Below are 24,045 nucleotides of genomic sequence, written 5' to 3'. Positions count from 1 at the left end.
TCTATCTCTTTGGCCTCACTGTGTTTCATTCTCCAACTCCTCCTCTTTGTGCTTTTCATTCTGCTTTTCTAGAAGAATCTCTTTTTTTTTGGTGCAGTGATCATTCCTCTTCCCTTCATCTCTTAAAATCATATTGTGGCCAGCCCTGAACAGTTTAAAGGGTTAGATTTTGTTTCATCAGCACATCTGACAAATGAATAGGATTGTGGTTTTCTAATGCTTAAATTTAATGAAGCTTCAAGTTCAAAGGACAATTTATTTTTGCATCTTTTCCATATCTACTCTTCCTTCCTAGACCCAGAAAGATCATTTATTCACTTCATTGGCTTAATTTAGTCAAATCCTACAGAGTACAAAGGGTCCTGGATCTTTGCCTTTCCTCTCTTCCACTCAGTTATCTCTTATTTCATCTCATGGACGGACAAATCCATGGACATAAGCAGGTGGAAACTGAGATCAGGGAGGTGCGTGGGCTCCCTGAGTGACCACTTCAGGATCACGAGCTTTAGATCACGTTTCCTTCCTTGATCACGGATAATTAAACAGCTGGTTTTACACATTTGCTATATGTCTAAAGCTAAGTCATGGGAGCACAAGGGGAGGCTTGTGTGGTCCATTTGACAGATGCTTATGGTCATGCTGCACTCAAAAAATCCTGTAGCACAATATATCTCTAGTTAAATGGGAGAAGGAAAGAAGTGAAGTGTTACCTCTTAAACCAGGGGGACATTTACAAAAGTAGCTATCCACACTATCCACACACGTTCCACTCCCACAGGGGTTTGATTTGCAGTCATTAATATCTTCCTGGCAAAATTCTCCATCAAATCCATTTGGACATAAGCACAGGTATTCACCAAGGCCTGGAGGGAATTTAATATTAGTAACACATGTTCCACCATTGAGGCAGCTGCAGGGCTTCACTCCAACCTGAGGAAGGCAAAAGGGAGTCGTGCTAAGATTCCTCTGATTAATCACAGCTGAGAGGTGTATTGTTACCCTTTAGGAAGGGACAGATTTGCACTGCAAACATGTTATCTAATGTTACAAAAACTTATTTCTAGCCAATTTCCTTTGTATAGATAGATGGTGTCATACTCAGCATAATTATTTGTTTGACTGAAAGCTTGACTTTAAAGGGACTTTTTTTTCCCATTATTAATGTGCACATTCTAATATCTTTTAAGGAAAAAAAAGTTCTATTTGCTATAACAGCAGTTTTTACATAGTGTCTGAGGGCAGCATTTGATCCTTATTCTTCAAAGAAGAAATGAAATCTCTTTTCTCTTTGCCTGCTCTTCTTACTCTTTCACATTACAAATGGCTTCCAGACAACAACATGATTGTGGCATTCTTTAGCTGGTCTTCGGGGAAGAAAGGCCCATAGTTGTATTTTATGTATGTACAAGAACAGCATTTCAACAGGCTCAGACTTCCATGTTACCTCACATAGGTCTAGTTTGAAATGCTTCCATTAAAACCATACCTAGGCTTCAGTTTGCCCTTTGCTGTGTGGGTTCAACAGACTGATATTTTTGGATGATAGTGGTTTAAATGAGTAAAAATAAGGATCTTTATTAATAATTCTTTTTTTCTTCACCCAACTCTTTTAATTCCAAGAGTCTGCATCACCCTATCACAGGATTAATATTAGCCTGTACAATAAAGACAAGGCAATGCACGAGCTCTGCCAAGAAACTTAAAGCGTGGAGGAATGACATAAGAGCAAGACATCCTCTAAAAATATCATTCAGAAAGAGTTATAATCTTCCCTTTATAGCTAAAACTTGGTCTTTTATATTATATGCCTTTTCTCTGCTATCCAAGTGCAGAATGTGAATTTTAAAGCAGATTAATGAACCATTAAAAGGCTCTGCAAGAGTGTTCTTTCAAACAGCAATCAATACCACTCTCTCTTGTTCCTTGTATACATAGTTTCTATGTTCTCAGAGATATTTATTCCAATAATTGATCATTATTGCTGTACTGGATAAGCTACACTTATGAGGAAATAGCTGAAGTCTTAATTTTCAAGACAGTAACAAATTATTAGCTATAATGACAATTCCACCCAAGCAATGACATGATAAACAGGTTTGTTTTGTTCTTCCTTTAGAGTGATCTTTTCCTTACCTCGATAGAGTATCTGCTCTCTGCATTGCATTCATCAGACACAGTGAATTCAAAGGTCTGTGTTTCTTCTGAATCAACTTTCCAGATAAGAAGGCCAGCAGGAGAGAGCCTGGCATCCTGTGGCCCAGCCTCTAAGATAAATAGCACCGCTGACCCTTCCGGATCCACTGCTATTAACTGGTAAACAAAATTCTCACCAATAAATGTCAGCAGCTGGCTGGAGGGGGCCTGGAACACAGGAGGCAGGTTGTCTAAACAGCAAAAATGAAACCATGATTACATAAATTCCAGTTTCTCCCATGTAAAGGTTCACAGTGTGGGTCTTTGTAGGAGTGCGCTCAAAGAAAAGAGCACAGAAGGTACCATGAGACTGCTTGGAGGGACCAATGTAGGTGTTAGAGGCAGCAAATGGCTTTACTAAAGAATACACCTTTTTCCTCCTATTGTTTCATTCCCCATACTGAACTGTTCTCCCATATTCAATTTTGATCACTTTTGGAGTGTGATCTGGAACATGTGAAGAGATCAGACATGACTTCTGTAGTGTCTCGATACTCCCCCAATTCTTACTAAAACCTTAATCCATTGTGTTTGTAATACTGATATGTTTATTTTATCTACCACTGTATCTATCTATCCATTGAAATAAGTAAACTAAATCTCCAAATGATGAATGACAAATTGTGTGGGCAACTCAAGGGGGAAGCCAATCTTTGTGCAACTCTTCCATTGAGTAGACTCTCCTGCATTTACACATGAGTAGTAATTAACCCTGAGCAATTTGACCAAATTCAGTTGGACATTTCATCGGGAATAAAGGTCTTCTCGTTGCCAGCAGAGGTATGCTGAAATTTCAGTGCTGCTGAAATTCCCTGTTTGCAATGACTGTAGTGCATATCATGTCACCATTAGCGTGGTTATATCTAATGGTTTTGTTTACGTTATTTCCTTAATGAAAGTAAAAGCCTAATTGTACAAGGCTATTTTACAATAGAAGAGAAATGCCACATGAAGATACTTAAAATGTAAATAGGTAAGGAGGACAAGGTAGAGAAAAACTATTACATTTCATAACTAGAAACCAAGGAAAAGTAAGATCAGATGAGTACTCTGAGGTGACAGCAGTTCTGTGCACTGCCAGGAATTTCGTCTCCATCTGACTCAAGCCATCTTTCCTCTTTAACCAGTAGTACAAATTGACATGTATCAATATTTAAAGGAATCCTCTGACAATGTAAGTTGACCATAGTTTAACTTAAAGCACATTTCTAATACTGAGGATTGATTTCAAGTTACGCTCTAAAACTATGAACTGTATATGTGTCCTTGCATTATGCTTGTGGGAAGCCATCATTAGGAGGGTTTATTTTTGTGGTGTGTATCCTTTTATCAAGCTTTGCTTTCCATAGCATGTCTCATATTATGCAGTTATTTAAATGTGTCTCTCCACTCATCGCTGCTGTGCTATTAGAGCTTTCTAAACTGCTTGTCCAGCAGATTGTCCTGGCATAACTGTTGAAAGCTTCCATCTATTAATTTACCTTTTATTTCCCAAACACTTAAGCCATCAAGCCCATAAAAGTTGTGCCCAAAGTAACCAATGAAATATTGATGCTGGGTATGCATTTACAGAGAAACACAAAGGTGTTAACTGGATGGAGGGTAACGAGAAGTTGTAGGCACAAAATAACGTCAAATCAGATGTTCTGAAAGTACTCCATGAATAAATGTTTGTACTTCCACAGAGATCTTCTGTTTCTATATTGAATATTTCTATTTACACACTCCCAATTACAGCAGGACTTTTAACAAGGTTTTTGAGAGCAAGTCTGATAAATCCTTTCTTTTCAAATATTTTTAGGTTTTGAAGTTGCTGAAAGTGAGCCATGAGCTGTTCCAGATTTCCTAATTCACTTCTAGCTTCACAAATTCCTAAACAAATGCAGTTTTTCCCTTTAAAGCTGGTTCTCAATTTTAAAACAGAAATGTCTTGGTATTAGTATTGTCCATTAGTAATTAGTAATCAGGATCAGCTCATCCCTAGAGATGCTCCTCGTGTGGCCAACACAATGGAAGGACAGAAAAGAGGCAAGATTTGTGAGTCACAGATAATATCTCTCATTAGATTAAACTATATCCCTGGGGTAAAAACCTTAGCTTTCAGGTGTACAAGCTCTTCAGGTCTGGCTTACCTATAGGCATTTTAACTACTTGTTCAAGCAATATCCAATGGGATATTTAGTTGGCCAACACTTGGGATGGATCTGCCTACAGCTTTTCCTGACAGGGAGTTTTAAATTCCTAAAGCTGGATTTTTCAGAACATAAAGTAGAGGCATGTGTTTTTAAATAGAGAAAATTCCATGTGGCTATCCTGGGACAGGAATTCAAAGGGCTCATGGACAACTCTTTCCTTTCCTATTGTGTTCTTGTCTCCAAAATAGATTTCAGACAACTTATGACTGATTGTGTTGCTGGAAACTGTTGGGTCCTTGCTGATCCTTCTCAAGGGCCTTTCTGTCCCCTCTGAGAAGAGCATGTCTGCTCAGTGCTCTGCAGTGTCTGCACTGGAACTATGGACTCCACTGGGAAGCAGCTCTTGTTTCTGCTGCCATACCTTAAACTCTCTAGGAGCCTGTCTCTGAGCATCTCCAGCTTTTCCCTAAGGACAAGAGCAATCTTCTCCTTCCAGAAGGATCCTGCTGACCTAGGCACCCTGAAGGAATATAAAACTGCAAAAAACACAGCAAACTGGTCCTGTCACTCACATGCTTTTTTTTTTGTAATTTGCTTGTGTTTATGGAACCTCAAAGTGCAGAGAAACTCCTTCTAGAACCAACACATGGGTCTAGAGGCAAGCAGTGATATAACCTTTATATTGACCAGATGTAAGTGGACTCGTGTAAGCATGGAGATGTGCTGCGAGGAGAATGCTGCTAGAAACATGGGTTATCTGTAAAGCACGCAGTAAGTAATGGCTGTTGCTGACACTGGGGATATCAACAGCCAAGAAAAACCTGTGATTAAATCCTCAGCATTCAGGAGGTGCTTCAAAAGGCGGCTTTCCCCTTCATCTCAGCCATGATGGGCTGCAGAATCAGCCTTTAGATTCTGGGACAGTGAAGGTAATGAGTGACTGATCCCTATCACTCTCTACCAAGCCGAGGTCTTTCATGTGGCATTCCATAGGATTTGGCTCAGGCAAAGGCAACAATTGTTCCAGATACTAAAAATGCACACTAGTGTTTTTAAAACATTTTTTTCCCCAAATTATTCCCTTAAGGATTTGTACCTGTGAGCTGATGACAAGTCTTTAGCCGATAGACTTGGGCACTGCATGGGGAACTGGCATAGCTAAATTTCATTTTCAGGTGTTTTTCTTTTATTAATTTCAAGTTTGTCAAGTTTCATCCAGAACAAGATAGGTGCTCAGACACAGAGTGCATGCCATGGTGCACCCAATTATTCCCCCTGCACACTACCCACACGCACCTCACAGGATAGATTAATGTTTGCCAAGTAAAGGAACAATGTATTTCACAGACTGTGTCGTAAATACACAGGTAATTGCTTCCAAAACTTAGGAAAAAAAACTGTCTTACTTTCATTAATAGACCAGGTGAACTTAGAAATGTCAGGTTCACAGAGAAGACAAGGACTGGTAGGGCTTGACTCTCCTTCCCCATAGCAAAGTCCATCTATATTGCAGGTATTTTCCTGCCAAAAAATGAAATAAAAGTAGATGGGAGGTGGAGACAAGGGGAAAAAGAAATAAGAAAGGTAAGCAACTAGTAGTTAATAATTTCTGGAGATAAATAGAAACTCACTTGTGTCTCAAAACAATAAAATAGTAGCAATTTGAATTCTGGTGCTTTCTTCTGACGGGGAGAAAATAGGACATGTAAGTTTTACAGTTTCAGTTTGAGATCTTTGTAGCTTGGATGTTTTGGCTTTGGCAACATGTGTTGTTGCTTGTCATCACTGAATGCAACAGAATAGGATTTTCTTTTTTTCACTTGTGTAATGTATATGTTCATTATTCCCAGCTGTGACTACTAATTTGATCATTATTAGGTAACATTCAAGAGTGAGCTCCGTGAAACTAACACAAACTGAGACCAGACAAAAGCTCCATGTGAAGTTTTGGAATCCTATTCTAGTGACTTGATTTCTGGAGGTTCTTCACAAAAAAATGAAAAAGCAGTGTTATAAAAGCAGAATAAAGAAGTGCATTAGATGTGGGCTTTCATGACATGTAAACAAGTTAAATCCATTGAAGGTAGTCAGGCAGAACATCCCAGCAATTCATGTGGTGCACTGTGGGCACAGCAGCCTTTGAGACCAACCTGGTCATCTCCCAGTTAGGGTTGCCACCAGAGCAACTGTGGCTTCCATGTGAGCTGAAGACAATTGGCTTGTGTGAGATGCAAACACAATGACTTAATTAGAATCATCATAGAATGGTAGGGTTTAGAAAGGAGCTCTAGAGATCATCCATCCATCCCTCTGTCTTAAGCAGGTTCCCCTTGATCAGGGGGCACAGGAATGCATCCAAGCAGGTTTGGGAACCTCCAGAGGAGACTCCACATGCTCCCAGGACAGCCTGTGTCAGGGCTCCTTCATTCTCACAGTAAAGAAGTCTTTCTTTGTGTTTAACTGGAACTTTTTGTGTACCAGCTTATGACCTTTACCCCTTGTCCTGTCACTGGGCACTACAGAAAAAGGTATCATGCCATCCTCCGGGCATCCACACTGTAGGTATTTATAAGTGACTACGAGATCTTATAGCAGAAGTTGGAACTTACAGCAGACTGATATGTGTCCTGTTCCTGGCCTTGTGTTTTCTGTCTACTGCTTTATTAGGCTCTCAGACTTCTTTTACAAAGTACATTAGTCAATATTTGAAATAATACCACTTTAGGAGTGGAAAGGAAGAGAAACAAAAAGGACTCTCATCATGACCCTCACATGATTGCACGTGACAGACCTTCATCATTAAAATCTGGATATTAATTAGATTTTATTACATTGTTGTTTTCAAAGGCTTGATGCTCTGATGAAAAAGGTGCTTTTTTTTTTCCTGATGTGATAGTGTGGTACAGAATGGACTCCATAAAAGAACACAGAATGTGAAATGGTCTGATATAAAATGTCCCCTAATTGAAACACCTTTTCTGAAAGCAATTTAGGTATTACGAAGTAATGTTATAAGAGGGTTAATTAGTATGTGGTTTGATGCAATTGGAAGTCTAGTTCAAATAGTCCCTGGAAGCATCTTAGGATAGAAATTATTATAATCCTTAGAGAACACCAGCATATTGAGAAAACATGCATATTTCTGAGTTTCAAAATGGTAAGAATAAGGAAAACCTTTGTCGGAAAAGCCCACCCTAGCTTTAATTGAAATGGTTGTGACACAATTATTTTAATCTGAAATTTAAGTGGTTTTAGCCTCATTTGGGCCTGTAAAGTAATTTCTGGTCACTGATTTGTATGAATAAAATGTGAACTTTCATTTTATTTCAGTAACTGGTATGTTCTTGCAATCAGTGCAAGTCTGAAAACTGTATTTTCTCATTAGTGTTAATGAGAATACTGAGGCAAATATGATATACCTGATTAACCTTCATTTTAGAAAAATGCAGACTAGTGGTCTCCTATTCATTCATATTTGGCTCAGGGATGGAAAGAAGGAAAGAAGCTCAGTCAATATCCTCCAAAAGTTTCTTTTAAAGCCCACTGAAATATAGAAAAGTTGTCTAACAGGAAAATAAAAGCCGAGAAGCTCTTTTTAAAGGAATGGGGGATATTATACTAGTAAGTCCACAGGAAAACAGAGGGTTATAGTGCTCTCCAGGCAGTTCCTAGCATGTTGGCAGTTTAAAACATAGCACTAGATTTTGATTACGGTTTTGAAACTGTCAAAGTACTGTATGTTTGTACTTAGCAGCGTTTAACGTAGGCAAGAATGTTTTATGTTCTCTCGAGGGTGTTTTCACATGACAAAAAACTGTATAGCATGCATCTTAGAATACCTCTTGCTAAGGCAGAAAATGGGCATAGAAATGATATAGCTTACAGTGACAATGCCCTGACCAAACAGGGTAGGAAAGGTAGAATAGCAGAGACACTTAAAAAGTGAGGTTAAGCTGGCTTTCAGGAGACTCCTCAGTCTCCTTTGCTTCCACTAACAGCTGCAAATATAAACATTGTCAACCATGATCTTTCTGGAAGTGTTTGTTAGAGGAAGAGCATGCTTTATGATGGAACTGTTAGGTATTCATACCTCATGTAAACAAGAAAAAAACCCCTGACATGTAGGAGATAGTGAGAGAGAAAAGTGTTAGGCTGTGCAGCTGACCTATGCAACAGATCATCTCCTGAAGCAGTTATTACACACAGTACATCAAAGAGAGGGAGAGGCCTAAGGAAGAGATGGACGATCCATATGAAACCTTTATGATCTTTAAATTACCTTTAATTTACAAAGTCCAGTTGGATGGAATTGGCAGGCCTGGCAAACCGCATCGTACAGGGTCAGCACTCTGGAATTACTGTACTGGAAGCCATCGTTAGTGATCTAAATGATAGAAAAATCATCCTTATGAGTAATAATGTTCCATATGGAGACTGTCTGCTCATTTTGGAGCATACAGTGTTGCCCCCGTGAACTGGAATCTTGCCAGCAAGATAAATTAAACCACTTGTGAGTGGCTCTACTGCATGCTAACAAATTTCTTAATGCTCCAAACTGGAACCTATTCATTAATAACCAAAAGATCTTTTGGCTCAGCTGGCATTTGACTTTTCTGATAGCTATTAGGTTTTTTTAATGAGTGTTTTTTTCAGTATGCTTATAGAAACTGGACCCAAGTACTACATGGGGGTCTTTCAAGAAGTTCTGAAATGAAATTGAGATTTTTCCTTGGGCCATTAAAAAAAAGAGAATGCTTATTATGTAGATGATTTTAAATTAATCTTGATTAAAAAGTGCTAGAGTGAATAATACCAGAGAGCAATAGTCCCATTTTCATAGGAAGGTACATTAGAACAGTCACCTCCTGCCCTAGCTCGGTTTCCTGTACACATAGGTAATTCAGAAAGCCTTAATTTAGGATGGCCCTTTTCATATGTGAATGCTTACATAAAACCAAAGGGTTAAAAAAGTTTATATCCTGTTTTTTCTACAACAAAAAGAAAAGATACCAGAATACTGTGGGAAGGATTAGCTTTTGAGAAAGCATTGTGACACCTCTTGAGAGGTGTGAATGTTAAAGAGCACCCCAAAACACTGCCCAAAGCCATGTTGTAAACACTGATGGATATCATCAGGAAAGCAAAGCCCTTTCTGTCGTGTATTATTAGGTTTTGGCTCCTCACAGTCAAACTAAAGCAGCTGTTTAGCAGATCTAACAAAGCTTTTGCTTTGGGTCAGTCAGGCACCCTTCTGTCCTCTTGCTATAAAATCAACCTCCAAGCCCTCCTACGTCTGTCTTGTGATCCCAAAGCTGAAACACCCTCACTCCCTTTACAAGGGATTTACAGTAAAATTCATTGATATAGCTTTAAGGAAAACCATTTTTATTTTTCCTGGGCATCATATTCAGGTGAGATATTAAACTATTGTGTGTTATACTAGATGTAAAAGCACTTTGAAAAGAAGTAAAGACCTTATTCTGCAGTTTGAGAAGAGGAAAAAAAAAACAGGCAACTCCCCTCATACCTGCTTTTCACTGAAAGACAGTGCTTCTTAGCAGCAAGACATCTATTAAGAATATATTCTTCCTAATGCAATTTACATTTCGTTTTGTTTCATTCTCTTACCAGAGAATCCAATGTTGTCTCAATACCGGTGCACTAATAATGGGGAGGATATGGGTAGACGGGGAAAAATATAAAAAGCTATAAAATTGCACTAATTGTTCTGCCTGAAGTGAGCATCATGAGTGAAATTTAAGTCTTGCCAATTGGATTGGTTTTTAAAAAAATCTGCTATATTTTTTTGGTACATTCTATTATAAACATATATTTTGGTGCCTTTTAAGAATTGTGGGGTTTTAGTAGCTACTTTAATTGCTTTTCCATTAGTTATCCTAGTGATGTGGAACAAATGCTTCAATGAGACTGAAGCTGAGCAAACCTTTCTTTGGCCTTAAGATGTGCCTAGAGCTGTGCCTTGATTTCTTGAGCATAGATATCACCTGGAAAGAAAGAGCCACTTCTTGTGGATAAGCAGTGAGGACAATCAGTCTGTCACTTCTGCCTGAGGTAGTTCATTCAGCATGAAGCAATCTTGCCTATTGGTATCGCTCATAATTGACACACAATTTGACTCTTACAGGTGTTGGCAAATGGAAAAGGAAAGCTGTAAAAACTTGCTGAATTCAAATTGGGTTTCTGCGTCTCTGACTTTTTATCAAGTATTTTTTCTGCTTTTGACAATTACAGGCAGTGGTTTTTGGGACTTGCTTCCCAAATCAGATAAGTACGTGGCAAGCTCTTTCACCTCTTCACCCAGCCATCTGTATGGACAGCCCAAGTCATCTGCTGCCCAAGTAGGAGTTTGTATTTTGATATCTAAACTAATTAGACCAAATGCCCTAATACAGCCCCATGTACTCTCTTATCTATGGAAAGAATGAACAATATCTGAAACATGAATACATGAGCAGAAGAGATGAAACACCACTGAGAAGAACTTGTCAAACTCTCATTCCCTTAATGTTGGCAGTGAAAAAAGCTTATGTGAAACTTTGCTGATTCCTCTGAAATTTGATTGGGATGTGGGATGGAGTCTGAAAATATTGAACAGTGATAGTTCCAGAAAGAATCCCAGAAAATTCTGGGGAAAAAAAACCCCCACAAAATAAAACACCAATTCCGGAAAGAACTGTTCTGATTTTTGCTTCTGAAAAATCTTTTACCTACAGTTTTGAAAGTATCTATTAGCATAATCCAAAAGGTCAATGTTGCAGGAAGTCTGATCAGGAATTTTCTGGAGCACAAAAATATTTGAACATCTGTGGAATAAGTTTCAAATATTTCTTTTATATCTTGCAAAGCTCCGTGATTTTACTCTCTGTGCTGCGGTGGAAGGCCAGCTGCTTTTGAAACTGAGTGCTGAGCTCTGCCTTCCCGATTCCATCAGCAAAAAAGATCCACAGGAGAACTGGAATTTGCATGCAGACTGGATGATTTAATTGTGCATTCGCTGCATAACCATCAACACGGTTTTTCTGCAGGGTTTGGAGGTTTTCTTGAACTTAAGTGCAGGGAAAGAGGCATTCTGTGTGTGTTCTAAGAGGAAAAGTGAGAAAAAATGTATAGACCTCCTTAGGGCTGAAAAACAGCACTTAAAAGCAAACTGCAATGTAATACACCTGAGCTGTGAGGATGTTATCCTAGTTACACTGGAGAAGCAGCCCTGTGCACATGCAAAAATGTTAGCTGTTCTCTTGGGCTAGGAAGTTCAAGGGTGTCTTTCAGATCCTTCATTCAGGAAGTAGCATTTCATCTCAGTTGGCAGAGTTCAGTATCTCTTTGGAGATTCAGATTTGAGATTCTTTTGAGTTCAATATCTCTTTTTGGAGCCCTCAGCAGAGGAACTGCCCTCCTGGTTCAGCCTCAGTGGCTGCCACAGCACCTTCTCCAGAAAGAAGGTCCACCTCAGCAGCAGGCAGTCGAGCTCTGCTCCCACAGAGACCTCTTAAATACAAGTCCCCTTCTATTTGAAATAAATGACAGAAAACATGCACTGACAAACACCCTTCTGTTTCCCCTAAGCCACATGGCCATATGTGACCCCAGTCTGGGGTACAGACAGCTATGGGGTGCAGGGCAGACAGTAACACCACAGTGAAGTGAGTGTTTTACACATTTCATTTTTACATGCCACAATTTTCAAAGCACATCTGCACTCTTCCTACAATGGCAATATATTTTTCTCAGCTATAGAGCCTTGAAATGCTCACAGTCTTATGAAAACCCCAACCAATCTGCAGAAAATAACCACTCAGGCTGAGAGACCAAGGGTAGCAGGTGCAGGATTTCCTGGAAATATTTAGAAAGCAGGTATCATTCTGTGAATAAAAGGGGCTAAAACCACGGCAGAAAAGCTGGCATGAGCAGCTGCTGCACATGTTTCTTCCTGCAGACATTAAAGACCAAGATGGTGACCATGACATCCCTGCTTATGCTGTGCCAGCCCTCACCTGCTGCCCAGGAAGCACCCAGTGCTCTGTACCTGCAATGCACAAGCACCAGTCTTGCAACCAGGGCATCAAAGTTGTCTTGTACTGTCTCTTTAGTCTGGAGTTTTAGCTAGGGCTTCCAGAAATGAAATTCTACTGATTAACAATTGATTAGTACAACTGCATCAATCTCAGGTGATTACCTGGAGGAGTGATTGTAATTTGTGCTTTTGTATTGTCTGCAAGGACACCTGTCTTTAACTCACTTTGTTTTGAATACCTGGGGTTTTTTTTTCCCTATGTGCCATTAATGTGAGTATTTCTACAGGCATTTTCATTTCTGAAGAGAAGCAAATTGTGCTTTGCATTTTAATTTGCCATGACAACTGTTTTTCTCCCAAATAATGTCTTATAGAAACGTAAGAAGAAATTCCTACTTTCACTTGCCATCTTGCGAAGGGCTCATCACCGGCCACAAAGTGCACAGCTTCTGTGTCTGTAATGTTCAGGAGGGGAATCTGGCAGTCAACAGCCTCCGAGCTGAGAAAAACTGCTCTCGTGGTTTCTTGTTCTCTTGATATCCACTCGCCATTGAGATGCTACAGTAAAATAGAGAGTGGAGAAACTGAAGGCTCATGTAAAGAAATTCCAATTGTCAACATATGTTTGCATTTCTACTTAATAACATAAAGCATTTCCAGATGGTTAATTTAAAAGAAATGATGCTTTTGCTATAGCCACAGTAAAGAGCAAGCTGTATTCATGCCAGTGGTCTATCAATTTAGGAAGAGCTGTGGTCTGTGCTTGGGGTGAGGAACTAGGATGAGATAGGGTAACATGGTTGAGGAACTTTGTGTTTGCTCCTGGAGCTCGGCAGGCTGCTCATTGCTCCTTGAAGGCAATGTCAGCTGCTTATGTAGATCTGCTGCACAAGACACCACTGCGTGTTAAGAGCCTGTGGAGCCCTAAGCAGGCGTGGTAGGCATATCTTAGCTGTGCATCATTAGGATGTTAGCACTGAATGGCAATCAGGCAAAGTGTCTTTTATTAGATGGATTTATGAGGTGAATCAAACAGTTTGAGTATACTGATACACCAAAAAGTTCAGTTTTAGCATTGCCTGTGTGTGGTTGGTTGTAATGAAATTGTAATGTTAGCAGAAGAGAGGGGTTTAGTACTCATTAGAATTTCTGGTTTGGTAAACTGTATGAAAATTTGAATAAAAGCCTCTGTAACTATGCTGAGGAAACCTTATATCTAACCACAAACTTGGCATTCAAACGTGTTCAATAAAACAACCAAGGGTACCCATTCCAGATGCATAAAGTGAGGAGAAATACTATGATTTCAGGCTTCACCAGACTCAGTGTAACTTTGCCAAACAAAGGTTAAACAAAACCCCAAGGAGAAAATTGGCAAGAAGGCAGAGCTGTGCATTTCCAAGGAACCAGTCCTGGAGAGGGCTGAGCCTCTTCAGCTTTTCTGGCTTCTAGTAAACATATTGGCACTGGATTTTGAAGATATTTGCACCTCTCTGTGGCAGTAACAGATGATGGTGCTCAGCATGGTTCAGGGTAAGAAGGCTTTAGTATAAACATACAGTTTGACAGTTACCATCAGTACTTTACATGGCCAGGGGAAGTTGCTTACAATTAATCTGGTGACCTTGCAGTGGAGGTTGGGTGAGTCTATGAAGCCGAGGCCAAACACCCGGATCCTGGTGCAATCAGAGACACGGACGTCACAGAGACCCTCGTTCTCCAAGCCAGTGATTTCCAAAGCTTGCTCTGAAAGATTGAGATGGATATAAAGCTCTAGCAAGTAGCACTTGGATGCTGCTCTGCTGTGGTTTATCAGGGATTTTGTTGTTGTTGTTCCTGGTTGTTTTGGTTTAATTCTTTTCCTGGGGACTTCCATGCTTTGCTGTGGATTTCTCTTGAAAAGAGGAGCAGTGGTTGTTGGAATGGGAAGCGGCAAACCTCCAGTGAATAATTGCCCTGTGCACCCAGTACTGCGAGATGTATCAGTGAGTGTTATGTGGATCATGGAATCAATTAACTGAAACTGCAGCTTCTTGTTAAAAGGCCTCCAGTGTTAACACTTCTGCTGACCCAGGTAACAGGATGGGAGCACAGCTGAGAGGACAGGGGGCCATGCCAGAGCATAGAGAAGCACGAGAACGAGAAGTAGAAATACCTGAAGGTGGCCATGTCACCAGGCTCCTCATAATGTGAAACAGCAGTGCCAAAGACAGTCCTTTTCTTTAAAAGCTATTGGCGCAATAAAAGTAATGATCCTCAGAGGAATACTTACTTGCAATGGTAAGTCATTAGTGGGTGGCACTCACCCCTGCACAGTGTCAGCACAAATGTCATGCACCAGTTAAGTTTCACTTAGATCCTACTTTGAGGCCTTAAGTAGGGCTTAAGTGATGTATAGCCTGTGCTGTCCCCCTTACAAGGGTGGAATTTCAGCCATTACTGTTCTTAAAATATTTTATGATTCTCAGGTAGTTTCATTTGTGTTCTGTGGTGCTTTAGGTATTAATCATTTAAAGTTGCTCATTGTTTTCATATTGGGGTTATTTTTACAGAGGGAAAATGCAAGTTAATTGGAAGAATTCACATCTTTAATATCCTGTGTCAACAGCAGCAGTCAGGGCCATGGTTTCATATTTTTATTCATAGCTTTGTAGTTCTAATGCTCAGAAGCCACTAGGATGGCAGATGACACAAAGCAGAATGTTTGCTTCATGTCTCCTCAACAGCACTTAATAGCAGGGGTATGACTGGGAGCCCTCAGAGGCACATCATGCACTAGCAGAGTGCAAGCTGGTTTCCCTGTTAATGGTAGGGAGAGGTTGCTTAGCTTTTCTTCTTCCCTGCCCCATCACCAATGTTCTGGCAAAGCAGAATTGTCCATCAATTTTCTCTGAGCTGCAGCTTATCTAAAACAGAAGCTCTGCATCTCCTAATATTTTAATGGTACATTGGTTCAGCTCTGATTCAAGGGGCAAAGTGCCCTGAGCTCAACTGATAACCTTCCTCAGTACCTTGCTGTTCCTTTAGGGCTCTGCCATTTCAGCTGTAACTAGGATGAATGCAGTTTAAACACTGTGATCCCACCTGATTGCAGCCCGTAACAACACAGCTGCGTGACTCTCACTTTCCCAGAGAGGAAGGAAAGCAAGGTATATGTGAAAAATAGTGAAAAGGCTTTTCCTGTACTTCTGAAATGCTTTTGAGCTTTGCTTTTCTTTCTTTCCTATTTCTTCTTTTTGTAATGATTTTATTGCAGCAGCATTAGCAGCACTGTTGGACACGCTGCAATATTTACAAGAAGAGAAATGGTTTACAGCTTATCAGCATTCATCAGTTAGTTGTGGATTCCTGTAATGTACAAGACTATTAGTAAGATGTAGTGAATGGTTTTGATAAATTGCCTTCTTCTGTGGTTGGTGCATGAAATTCGATCTTTTTTTTTCTTAAAAATGCTTCATTATGCTTTTCATGAGATTTTAATAGTTAGCCCCACTAGGACTGAGGTAGCTGCAATTGCATTAACATTTTCATTATCATTGCAGATTCTCAGGCTTCTGTGGGTGAAGTAAAATCACACAGCCTGGGAAAATGGGAGGCACAAGAGTGTGCTCCTACAGCCCTTTCTCTTCCAGGAGGGCACTCTCAGGTTGGTTGCTTTGTTGATGAACCTCATGTACTTCCCCAGGGGTTTCCTTACATCTTTATGAGCATCTTGACACTACCCTGGCACCGTTGTGTCAGGGCCAGGGCAAGAATGTCCAGCCTTAGTGCTTTTTGCAGTGACTTACAGTATCAGCACAGGATCTCAACCCTTTCTGTGTATATGTTTGTACAACATACTCTGGTGCTGGTGAAGCTGCACCTTGAACATTGTGTTCAGTTCTGGGCTTCTCACTATAGGAAGGACATGGAGGGGCTGGAGTGTGTCCGGAGATGGGCAACAAAGCTGGTGAAGGGTCTAGAGAACAGGTCTGATGAAGAGCGGCTGAGGGAGCTGGGGATGTTTAGCCTGGAGAAGAGGAGGATGAGAGGAGACATGATCACTCTCTACAACTACCTGAAGGGGAGTGTAGTGAGGTGAGGGCCAGTCTCTTCTATCCAGTAATGAATGATAGAACACAAGAAAATGGGCTCAGGTTGAACCAGGGGAGATTTAGATTCAACATGAGAAAGAACTTTTTCATAGGGAGCATTATTGAGCATTGGAAGGGGCTGCCCAGGGAAGGTGGTGGAGTCACCATCCCTAGAGATATTCAAAAGATGCATAGATGAAGTGCTGAGGGACATGGTTTAGTGATAGGCCTGGCAGTGTGAGGTTAATGATTGGACTCAATGATCTTAAAGGTCTTTTCCAGCCATAATGATACTATGATCTTGATCTAAATCTCAAGGAAATATGTTGCCATACATGCCTTGGATGTCTTAGCTCCAGATTTGCCATTTTGTAGGTTAATCAGAATGAAAATGAGATTTAATTTTCTGGTGAAAGGTTTATGGAAGAAAAACATGCCTTGTGTTTTCTGTATTTTGGTGAAGGAGGGGACTGAGCTGTTGTTTGAGTGAGCTTTTTTTCTGGTACCTCAGCTGGCCCTCTCAAGCCATCTTCAGCAGGAAGCACTCTAAAAGGAGCAATACACACCATGGTTGTGTGGCAGACTGTGTTCAATTTAATGCTCTATTTCTTTATTTCTGGTTATCTGACATGGTACTGGGGAGATGACAGAGTGCCCACAGAGATTTTTACCAAGGCCTTTTACAGGGGGTGTTGAGAGGAGAGGAACGAGAAAGTCTGATGGAAAATGGAAGTAATTATGGTGACTGATTTTTAAATAAATGGATGCTAGAGTTCAGACCTTAGACCTCAATGTAGGCTGTGTATCACTTTTGAAAATGGTCATTATTTTTATCTGTTTTTTAAAATGAGATATCACATTTCATGAGCACAGGAATTTCAGTCATTTGATTTTAATGTGGCTTTCTGTCTCTTTTCCTCTGCCTTCTAGTTTTATCGTATACTAGCCAGTTTCAACCTAACACACAAGGTGAAATCTCAATGACATTAGCTTCAGAAGAGTCTCATGACAGTTGGTAGCTGGGTACTCACCTGTACAGGTCCTGCTCTTGCTGGAGGAAATACAATCAAGGTTCGGCTGCTGCTCATCACTCCCAGTGTTAGTGGATGGGTAGTTAATAAGCCTGCTCACAGCATATGCTCGTGGGCCAGGGAGGTTGAAATGTGAGAAGGAAATACTGGAGAGCCTCAAAAACCTTAGCAAAAGAGCTGCAAGTAGTTCAGCAGAAGACGGGAGGGGAGAAAGCCAGGAGCAAAGGAAAGAGCTGAGAAATAGCACAAAGGTGGAAGTAAGGGCAAAAGTGGAGCTATCCAGAGAAAGCAAAGGTCATAGAGACCTGGCATGGATGTCTGATGTCTGTGGAGGGGGAAGTTAGAGACAGGAGAGAAATTGATGGGAAATCAGGCAAAGCATGGCACAAGCTTGTGAAAAATCTGTTTGAACATTAATAATTTATGTTTAGGAGTGTGAATGCCAAAATACAGAATACTCTGTGACAGATCATAGAATCATCGAATCACAGGATGGTAGGGGTTGGAAGGGACCTTTAGAGATCATCTAGTCCAACCCCCCTTCCTCTTTTTCTCTGTATGGACTAGAGGCCAAAAATGTGGTTTGACTTTTACCAGTAGATTAAAAACTGCAGCTTGGGGTAGCACCAGGGGCTCAGATGGGTGTCAGTCACATTATGGAAGAGGATTGAAGGACCTGTGTATTCACATCTGCTGCTTCAGACCTAAGTGTCCTGGTCACACACCAAGTAAACACGCCCAAAATGCATCTGTCACCTGGTAGAGCATTGCATTGGGACACTGTAGGAGATGTTGTGTGAAACAGTAAAAAAACCTTGGGTTTTAAACTGTCTTACAGTAAAAAGGACAGAGGACTGTGAATTTGAAAGAGGAAATCTAAAAGGCCTCCGTATCTCAGGTGATTAGACAGAAGTAAGGGATCTGTCCTGTTTGGTTTGCAATGCTTGTGTTGTGGCTTCCTCAAGAGACCCTCACAGTCCCTCTGCTTTACCCCTAGGAGGAATTTGCAGGACAGAATGGTAATTTCAGTGCTGACAGTGCACTTTCCTTCTGTAGGCATTTACGTGAGTCAAACCTGACAAGGAGCACAGGCTACATAATAGGCTTTAAAAAAAGCCCTGCAGAAACACACAATTGGTTTTATAGATATTTGTTGTAGTGTGTTATGTAAATAATAAGCCTGTACAGATGTAGAAGCAAAGTGGGGACAGTTGACATGAAATCAAGAATCACACAAAAATATAGTCTCACTGATGGGCAGATGTGGCTCATTTCAGGTTTCCACTTTTGATTAGAAAAGTATCCTAGCACAAATAAACATTCTTCAGTAGTGTTTGAAAGCTACACATGCAACGTTGGGGTGGAGCAGCAGACCTGAAATGAAAACTGGCAAGAATTTTGTTCAAAGAAGGAGAAGGAAACGGATTGCTTTGCTTTTCTTGATCAGGATGATAAATAAGCAACCTAAGTCATGAAAAGCAAATAAAGAACCAGATCATAAGCTCTGGGTTTAGTCACAGCTAAATTTTTGCTGAAATGCAAAAGAAGATTGCACATATTGTCCAGATGCCCTATCCTTGAAGTCATATGGCTGGTTGAGCAAGTTGCTGTGCCAGAGCTTGCTGGCGTGGTTGTGGACATCCAGCTATTGCAGCTATGAGCATTCTGGATCAGAGCAGACTGAGGCTTAGTTTTCTCACAGCTTTTGGATAGAGCCTGAAGTCTGAGTCTGCCTCCATTCAACTACATGCACAAATATTCCATTTCTTTGTTTGTAGGGTTATTGCAGTGATTATATACAGTTACTGAATACATTATTCTGGAACTCATTCTGTCTGTAACCCAAAGCTCATTTGAGAATCCTCACTAAGAAAAAGTATTAACAGCTATATGCTGTTTGCCAGGATATTTGTGCATCAGTGACCTCTCTGGCTTCTAAGTGAAGACTATGTTCACCCCTGCATCCAAAACCAGGTCTCAAACAAGCAGAGTTTGTCATATTACCAGACTGTAGGCTGATGATCTTTAACTGACATGGAGTGAGCCTGGTTTTCTGTTTTAAAGGTCTCTGATATCCAGTAGGGATGGTAGAAATGAGCCCTGGGAGAGTATGGGAAAAGTTTTTTGCACGTACTGACTGCAGGCAAGAAATGGACTGGCTCAATTTCACACAGAAAGTATCCATGTGCTGCAACAGTATGGTAGATTATTTTTGCTTTAGAAAGCTCACCACGACATTTCATGTTTATTTGATCCTTCTATTTTTAAAGGTTTGCTAGCAATTTACTTTAGCAATGGAAAAGAAGGGTAGTGTGCTGTTAACTATAGAATATTGCTTCTTTTCCAGATGGTATTGATAGGTGGTAAAATGTAAGACCTGATTGTGCATCTGTGGCACTCACTGGCACACCAAAGCAGGTCTCAGTTTCAGTCCCTTGAAGGTACTTCAGGGCAGAACCCCTGACAGCATCTTGCAGCTTCCCACAAATGACCACAGCGGTGCCAGCTCCAAGGGATTTACACATGAGGATGCTCATGGGTGTCATCAGGGTCCTCATGTCCACACTGGTATGCAGTTGGTTTGGTTTAGTAATTTTTCCATCTTTACAGTTACTGAATTAGAATAAAATCTGGTTATTACACTTGGGGTTATATTAAGGATTGGTTGAACATTCTGTGCTGGTAAATTGTGGGTTCTTTACACAACATGAAGCATGACATAATTCAGGCTTACTCTGAATTTTTGTCTTTGGTCAGTTTAAATCAGATCTTTCAATGTTTTGCAGGTTTAAATCCTATAGCTTGCAGGTTTTGATTCTATAGCTCATAAACTATCATGAATTTACCACTTACCGTGTGTGCATGAGCTTGAGTGTTTGGGGAAGGAGGTTGTTTGTTTAGAGCTTTTTGTTTCGTTTTGGATTTAACAAGGTTTAAGGCTGAAATTTCCTGCAGTGCCTGCAAACAGCTTGATGTAAAGAAGTTATAGGCATGCATCTGGAGTGTCTAACTTTGGTCAGTTTAAATCAGACGTATAATTTTGTAAACTTTTCTGGCATTTAATTCTATATACTTCAGAAAATGGTTTTGTTTAGCTACATGTTGCACTGAATTGCTTTCAATGCTTTGCATTAAGGCAAATAAACTAATCACCAGAAAAGACTAATCTCCCTGATCTGATTTGCAGGGAATAGTATGGATCACTGAGCATGCAACCTTCCATGTCCCCTATCATGGCGATTTGATATCCTTTTGAAATTCGTTTTCTATTGACTTTGTAACTATCAAGCTAATAGCCCTCTCCCTGCCCAGCCAGGGCTGTGCTTTGACTGGGAAAGAACTGGGAGTTAAAACAGTAGATTAAGGCTGGTATTGATGTTTGCCTTTTCAGATGGGTGTTTATTGCATCTGCACCATCAGAAAGTAAACTAAAATTGCTATGGAAAAAAGAAAAGCTTCAAAACTTACATGGTTTGTCAGTCCCCACAAATTACCTGCAATATGTTTTATAACTGGGGAAATCTGTCTCCATCGATATAAATGACATCCTGGGATGCATCAAGAAGAGTGTGTCCAGCAGGTCAAGGAAGGTTCTTCTCCCCCTCTACTCTGCCCTGGTGAGGCCTCATCTGCAGTCCTGTGTCCAGTTCTGGGCTCCTCAGCTCAAGAGGGACAGGGAACTGCTGGAGAGAGTCCAGCACAGGGCCACCAAGATGATCAGGGGACTGGAACATCTCCCTTATGAGGAAAGGCTGTGGGAACTGGGGCTGTTTACTCTAGAAAAGGGGAGACTGAGGGGAGATCTTACTAACATTATTAACATTTATTAACAAATATCTAAAGGGTGGGTGTCAGGAGGTTGGGACATCCCTTTTCTCTATAGTAGCTAGTAAGAGGACAAGGGGTAATGGGATGAAGCTGGAACACAAAAAGTTCTACTTAAACATAAGAAAAAACTATTTCACTGTAAGGGTGACTGAATAGTGGAAGAGGCTGCCCAGAGGGGTTGTGGAGTCTCTTTCCTTGGAGGTCTTCAAGACCCACCTGGACATGTTCCTATGTGACCTGATCTAGGTGACCCTTCTTCTGCAGGGGAGTTGGACTAGATGATCTCTGAAGGACCCTTCCAACCCCAACCATTCTGTGATTCTATGAGAAAACAGAGTATGTAGGGACCAGTCAGGTTGCATCAGTGGTAGCTCAGGTTCATGATTCTTTTTTCCTTTTGACTTTTGTTTCTTTTGCATTTTTTAAAAAATTTCTTATTTAAGTGTTTGTAGCTGGTGATGTTCTAAAATCAGTAGTGTCATGTTTTTAAAATCAACTAAGTCCTATGTTCAAAGATTTATGTTTAGATAAGTAGCCTCAAAAATTTGCTATTTACTTATTATGCCTTTTGTAATTATGACCACTAATGCCACCTTTGGTTTTAGCCTGAAAAGAAAATATAGGTGTAAATTTTTGTGGCCTAAATCTGTAGATGCTGTAGAATAGTTTTATTTTAGTTTTATTTTTTTTGCATTCAGTATGAAATTATAAATTGGTTTAACTAGGAAAAAGATGAATAACTGAAACCAATAATATCTTGAATTGCACAATATGTATTTTCATATTTATTCTTTATCTATTTTCCAATATTATCTGGTAAGCTGAGGAAAAAAAATTATATTAAGTGGAGATAACTGATCTCCAAAGAAAGATTTTCATTTTCAACTTATATAGAAGCTCTTTTACAAAGTATTGATATCTTAGTGAAATTTCTTTAATGTCAGCTTGAAGGAAATAAGAATATATTTTTAATATCTTTAAGCTCTATGTAAAGAAAGCAAACCCAGTGGAATGGAAGCAGCATATTACAGTGTTTTATGCTGCAGCAGTATGTAGAGGTCTCAATGAATTGTTCCCTGCTTTACAGAAATTATTACTGAAGGAAAATGTATTTGATAGAAACAGTTGAGTTAGCTTCTAAACTATAATACAATAATATTGCCTCACTTACTGTCCATCAGTTGTCAAGTGAACAAGTACATGCTTGAAGGAACATGGGGGATATAGGGAGAGGAAATTTTCAATCCTTCCTCATTTGGCTAGATGGGAAAATTCAACAGTGTTGAATGGAAAATGCAATTGTTAATATGAGAAAAAAGGAAAAAGAAAAGATCATTTGTAAAAGGAGCTCTAATTTTTTTCTTCATAATGTGAACTTCATCATAGTAACTGTGACTTTGTTAATACTACATGCACTAAAGTCAGTGCAATTCTTATAATAAGGAAGAAAATTAAGCTCAATGACTTAATATTTGAAAAGAGAAAAAGCTTTCAAAAGAGTAATGTGATTCAATAGTTACTTTTTTCATAGTAATAACACTCTGTTCTGGCCAGAAAAGGTAAAGAGTAGTGAGTATGGTATTTGTTATTCTCACAGGCATGTTTAACTCTTCTTTTGAAACCCAATTTTGAAAAATTGATAAAATTATTTGTTAAAGTGTATTGCATCCTCACTGCCATGTAAAGTATTTTGCCTTAGTAACAAAATGCTTGGTTGTGTTTTTTCTTTATTTGCTCAATTTATTAACCCAATTTGAAAACTTGGAGAGGATCAGACAGAATTTCAGATAGCTCTGTTTCTGAGGCCTTTATGGTGGTATAAAATGGAATTTTCATAGACTCATAGAATGGTAGGGTTGGAAGGGACCTTTAGAGATCATCTAGTCCAACCCCCCTGCAGAAGCAGGTTCACCTAGATCAGGTCACGTAGGAACATGTCCAAGCGGGTCTTGAAGACCTCCAAGGAAGGAGCCTCCACAACCCCTCTGGGCAGCCTGTGCCAGGGCTCCCTCACCCTCACAGTGAAATAGTTATTTCTTATGTTTAAGTGGAACTTTTTGTGTTCCAGCTTCATCCCATCACCCCTTGTCCTGCTGCTAGATACCATAGTAAAAAGGGATGTCCCAACCTCCTGACACCCACCCTTTAGATATTTGTAAATGTTAATAAGATCTCCCCTCAATCTCCTCTTTTCTAAACAGCCCCAGTTCCCACAGCCTTTCTTCATATTTCTGAGGCTTTTATGGTGATCTAAAGTGGAATCTTCCCTTGAAGATCTAGTCACGTCAGCACCATGGGCTGGTTGCAGAAAGGGTGGCCACCACCTTTGCACACAGTGAGTAGTATGCTTCTTTGTAGATATCCTGGTGATTTAAGAAACTGAGTGGCTTTTCTTTGAAAAGTCTAGTGTGTATTTTTTACTTTGTATAGTCTAATTTATGCATGGAGAGCTTCTATTGACCCAGTACACCCTGATGGCTCTGTCTGCACTGTTGTGATATATCACGTCAACAAAACACATATTGTACGTGTGAAAAAGTATCCATTTACTTGACAGACTAACAGCCTTTAAATAATCATTATGTCACTGTGGTCTGGAGTTTAAAGACCACTGAATTGATAGTGAGAGAAACATATTTATTTCAAAGTCAATATGTTCCCATACAAAATCTCCATAGTAGCTGTTTGATGTAGAGAACTGAAACGCTCTGTCTCCTTTCACCTGAGGATCTTGAAACAATTTCAATGTT

At 40.0% G+C, this 24,045-nt stretch overlaps 1 protein-coding gene across 1 annotated transcript in view; it reads right to left on the bottom strand.

The window, feature by feature from the left end:
- The window catches only part of LOC133626382 (von Willebrand factor D and EGF domain-containing protein-like), a 182,898-nt gene that overhangs the window by 68,101 nt on the left and 90,752 nt on the right, over positions 1–24,045 (bottom strand). Inside the window, exons 12-17 of the mRNA XM_062005149.1 lie at positions 13,973–14,109; positions 12,760–12,921; positions 8,608–8,712; positions 5,735–5,849; positions 2,134–2,384; positions 711–930 (exon numbers count right to left, since the gene is read on the bottom strand). Of these exons, the coding sequence (XP_061861133.1) occupies positions 711–930; positions 2,134–2,384; positions 5,735–5,849; positions 8,608–8,712; positions 12,760–12,921; positions 13,973–14,109 (990 nt within the window). The remainder of the gene's footprint in view (positions 1–710; positions 931–2,133; positions 2,385–5,734; positions 5,850–8,607; positions 8,713–12,759; positions 12,922–13,972; positions 14,110–24,045) is intronic.

The sequence above is a fragment of the Colius striatus genome, chromosome 11 (genome assembly GCF_028858725.1).
Source record: "Colius striatus isolate bColStr4 chromosome 11, bColStr4.1.hap1, whole genome shotgun sequence".
In the NCBI taxonomy this organism is placed as follows: Eukaryota; Metazoa; Chordata; class Aves; order Coliiformes; family Coliidae; genus Colius; species Colius striatus.
The sequence above is the reverse complement of the archived record's forward strand: the minus strand, read 5'-3'. Positions and strand labels throughout refer to the sequence as shown.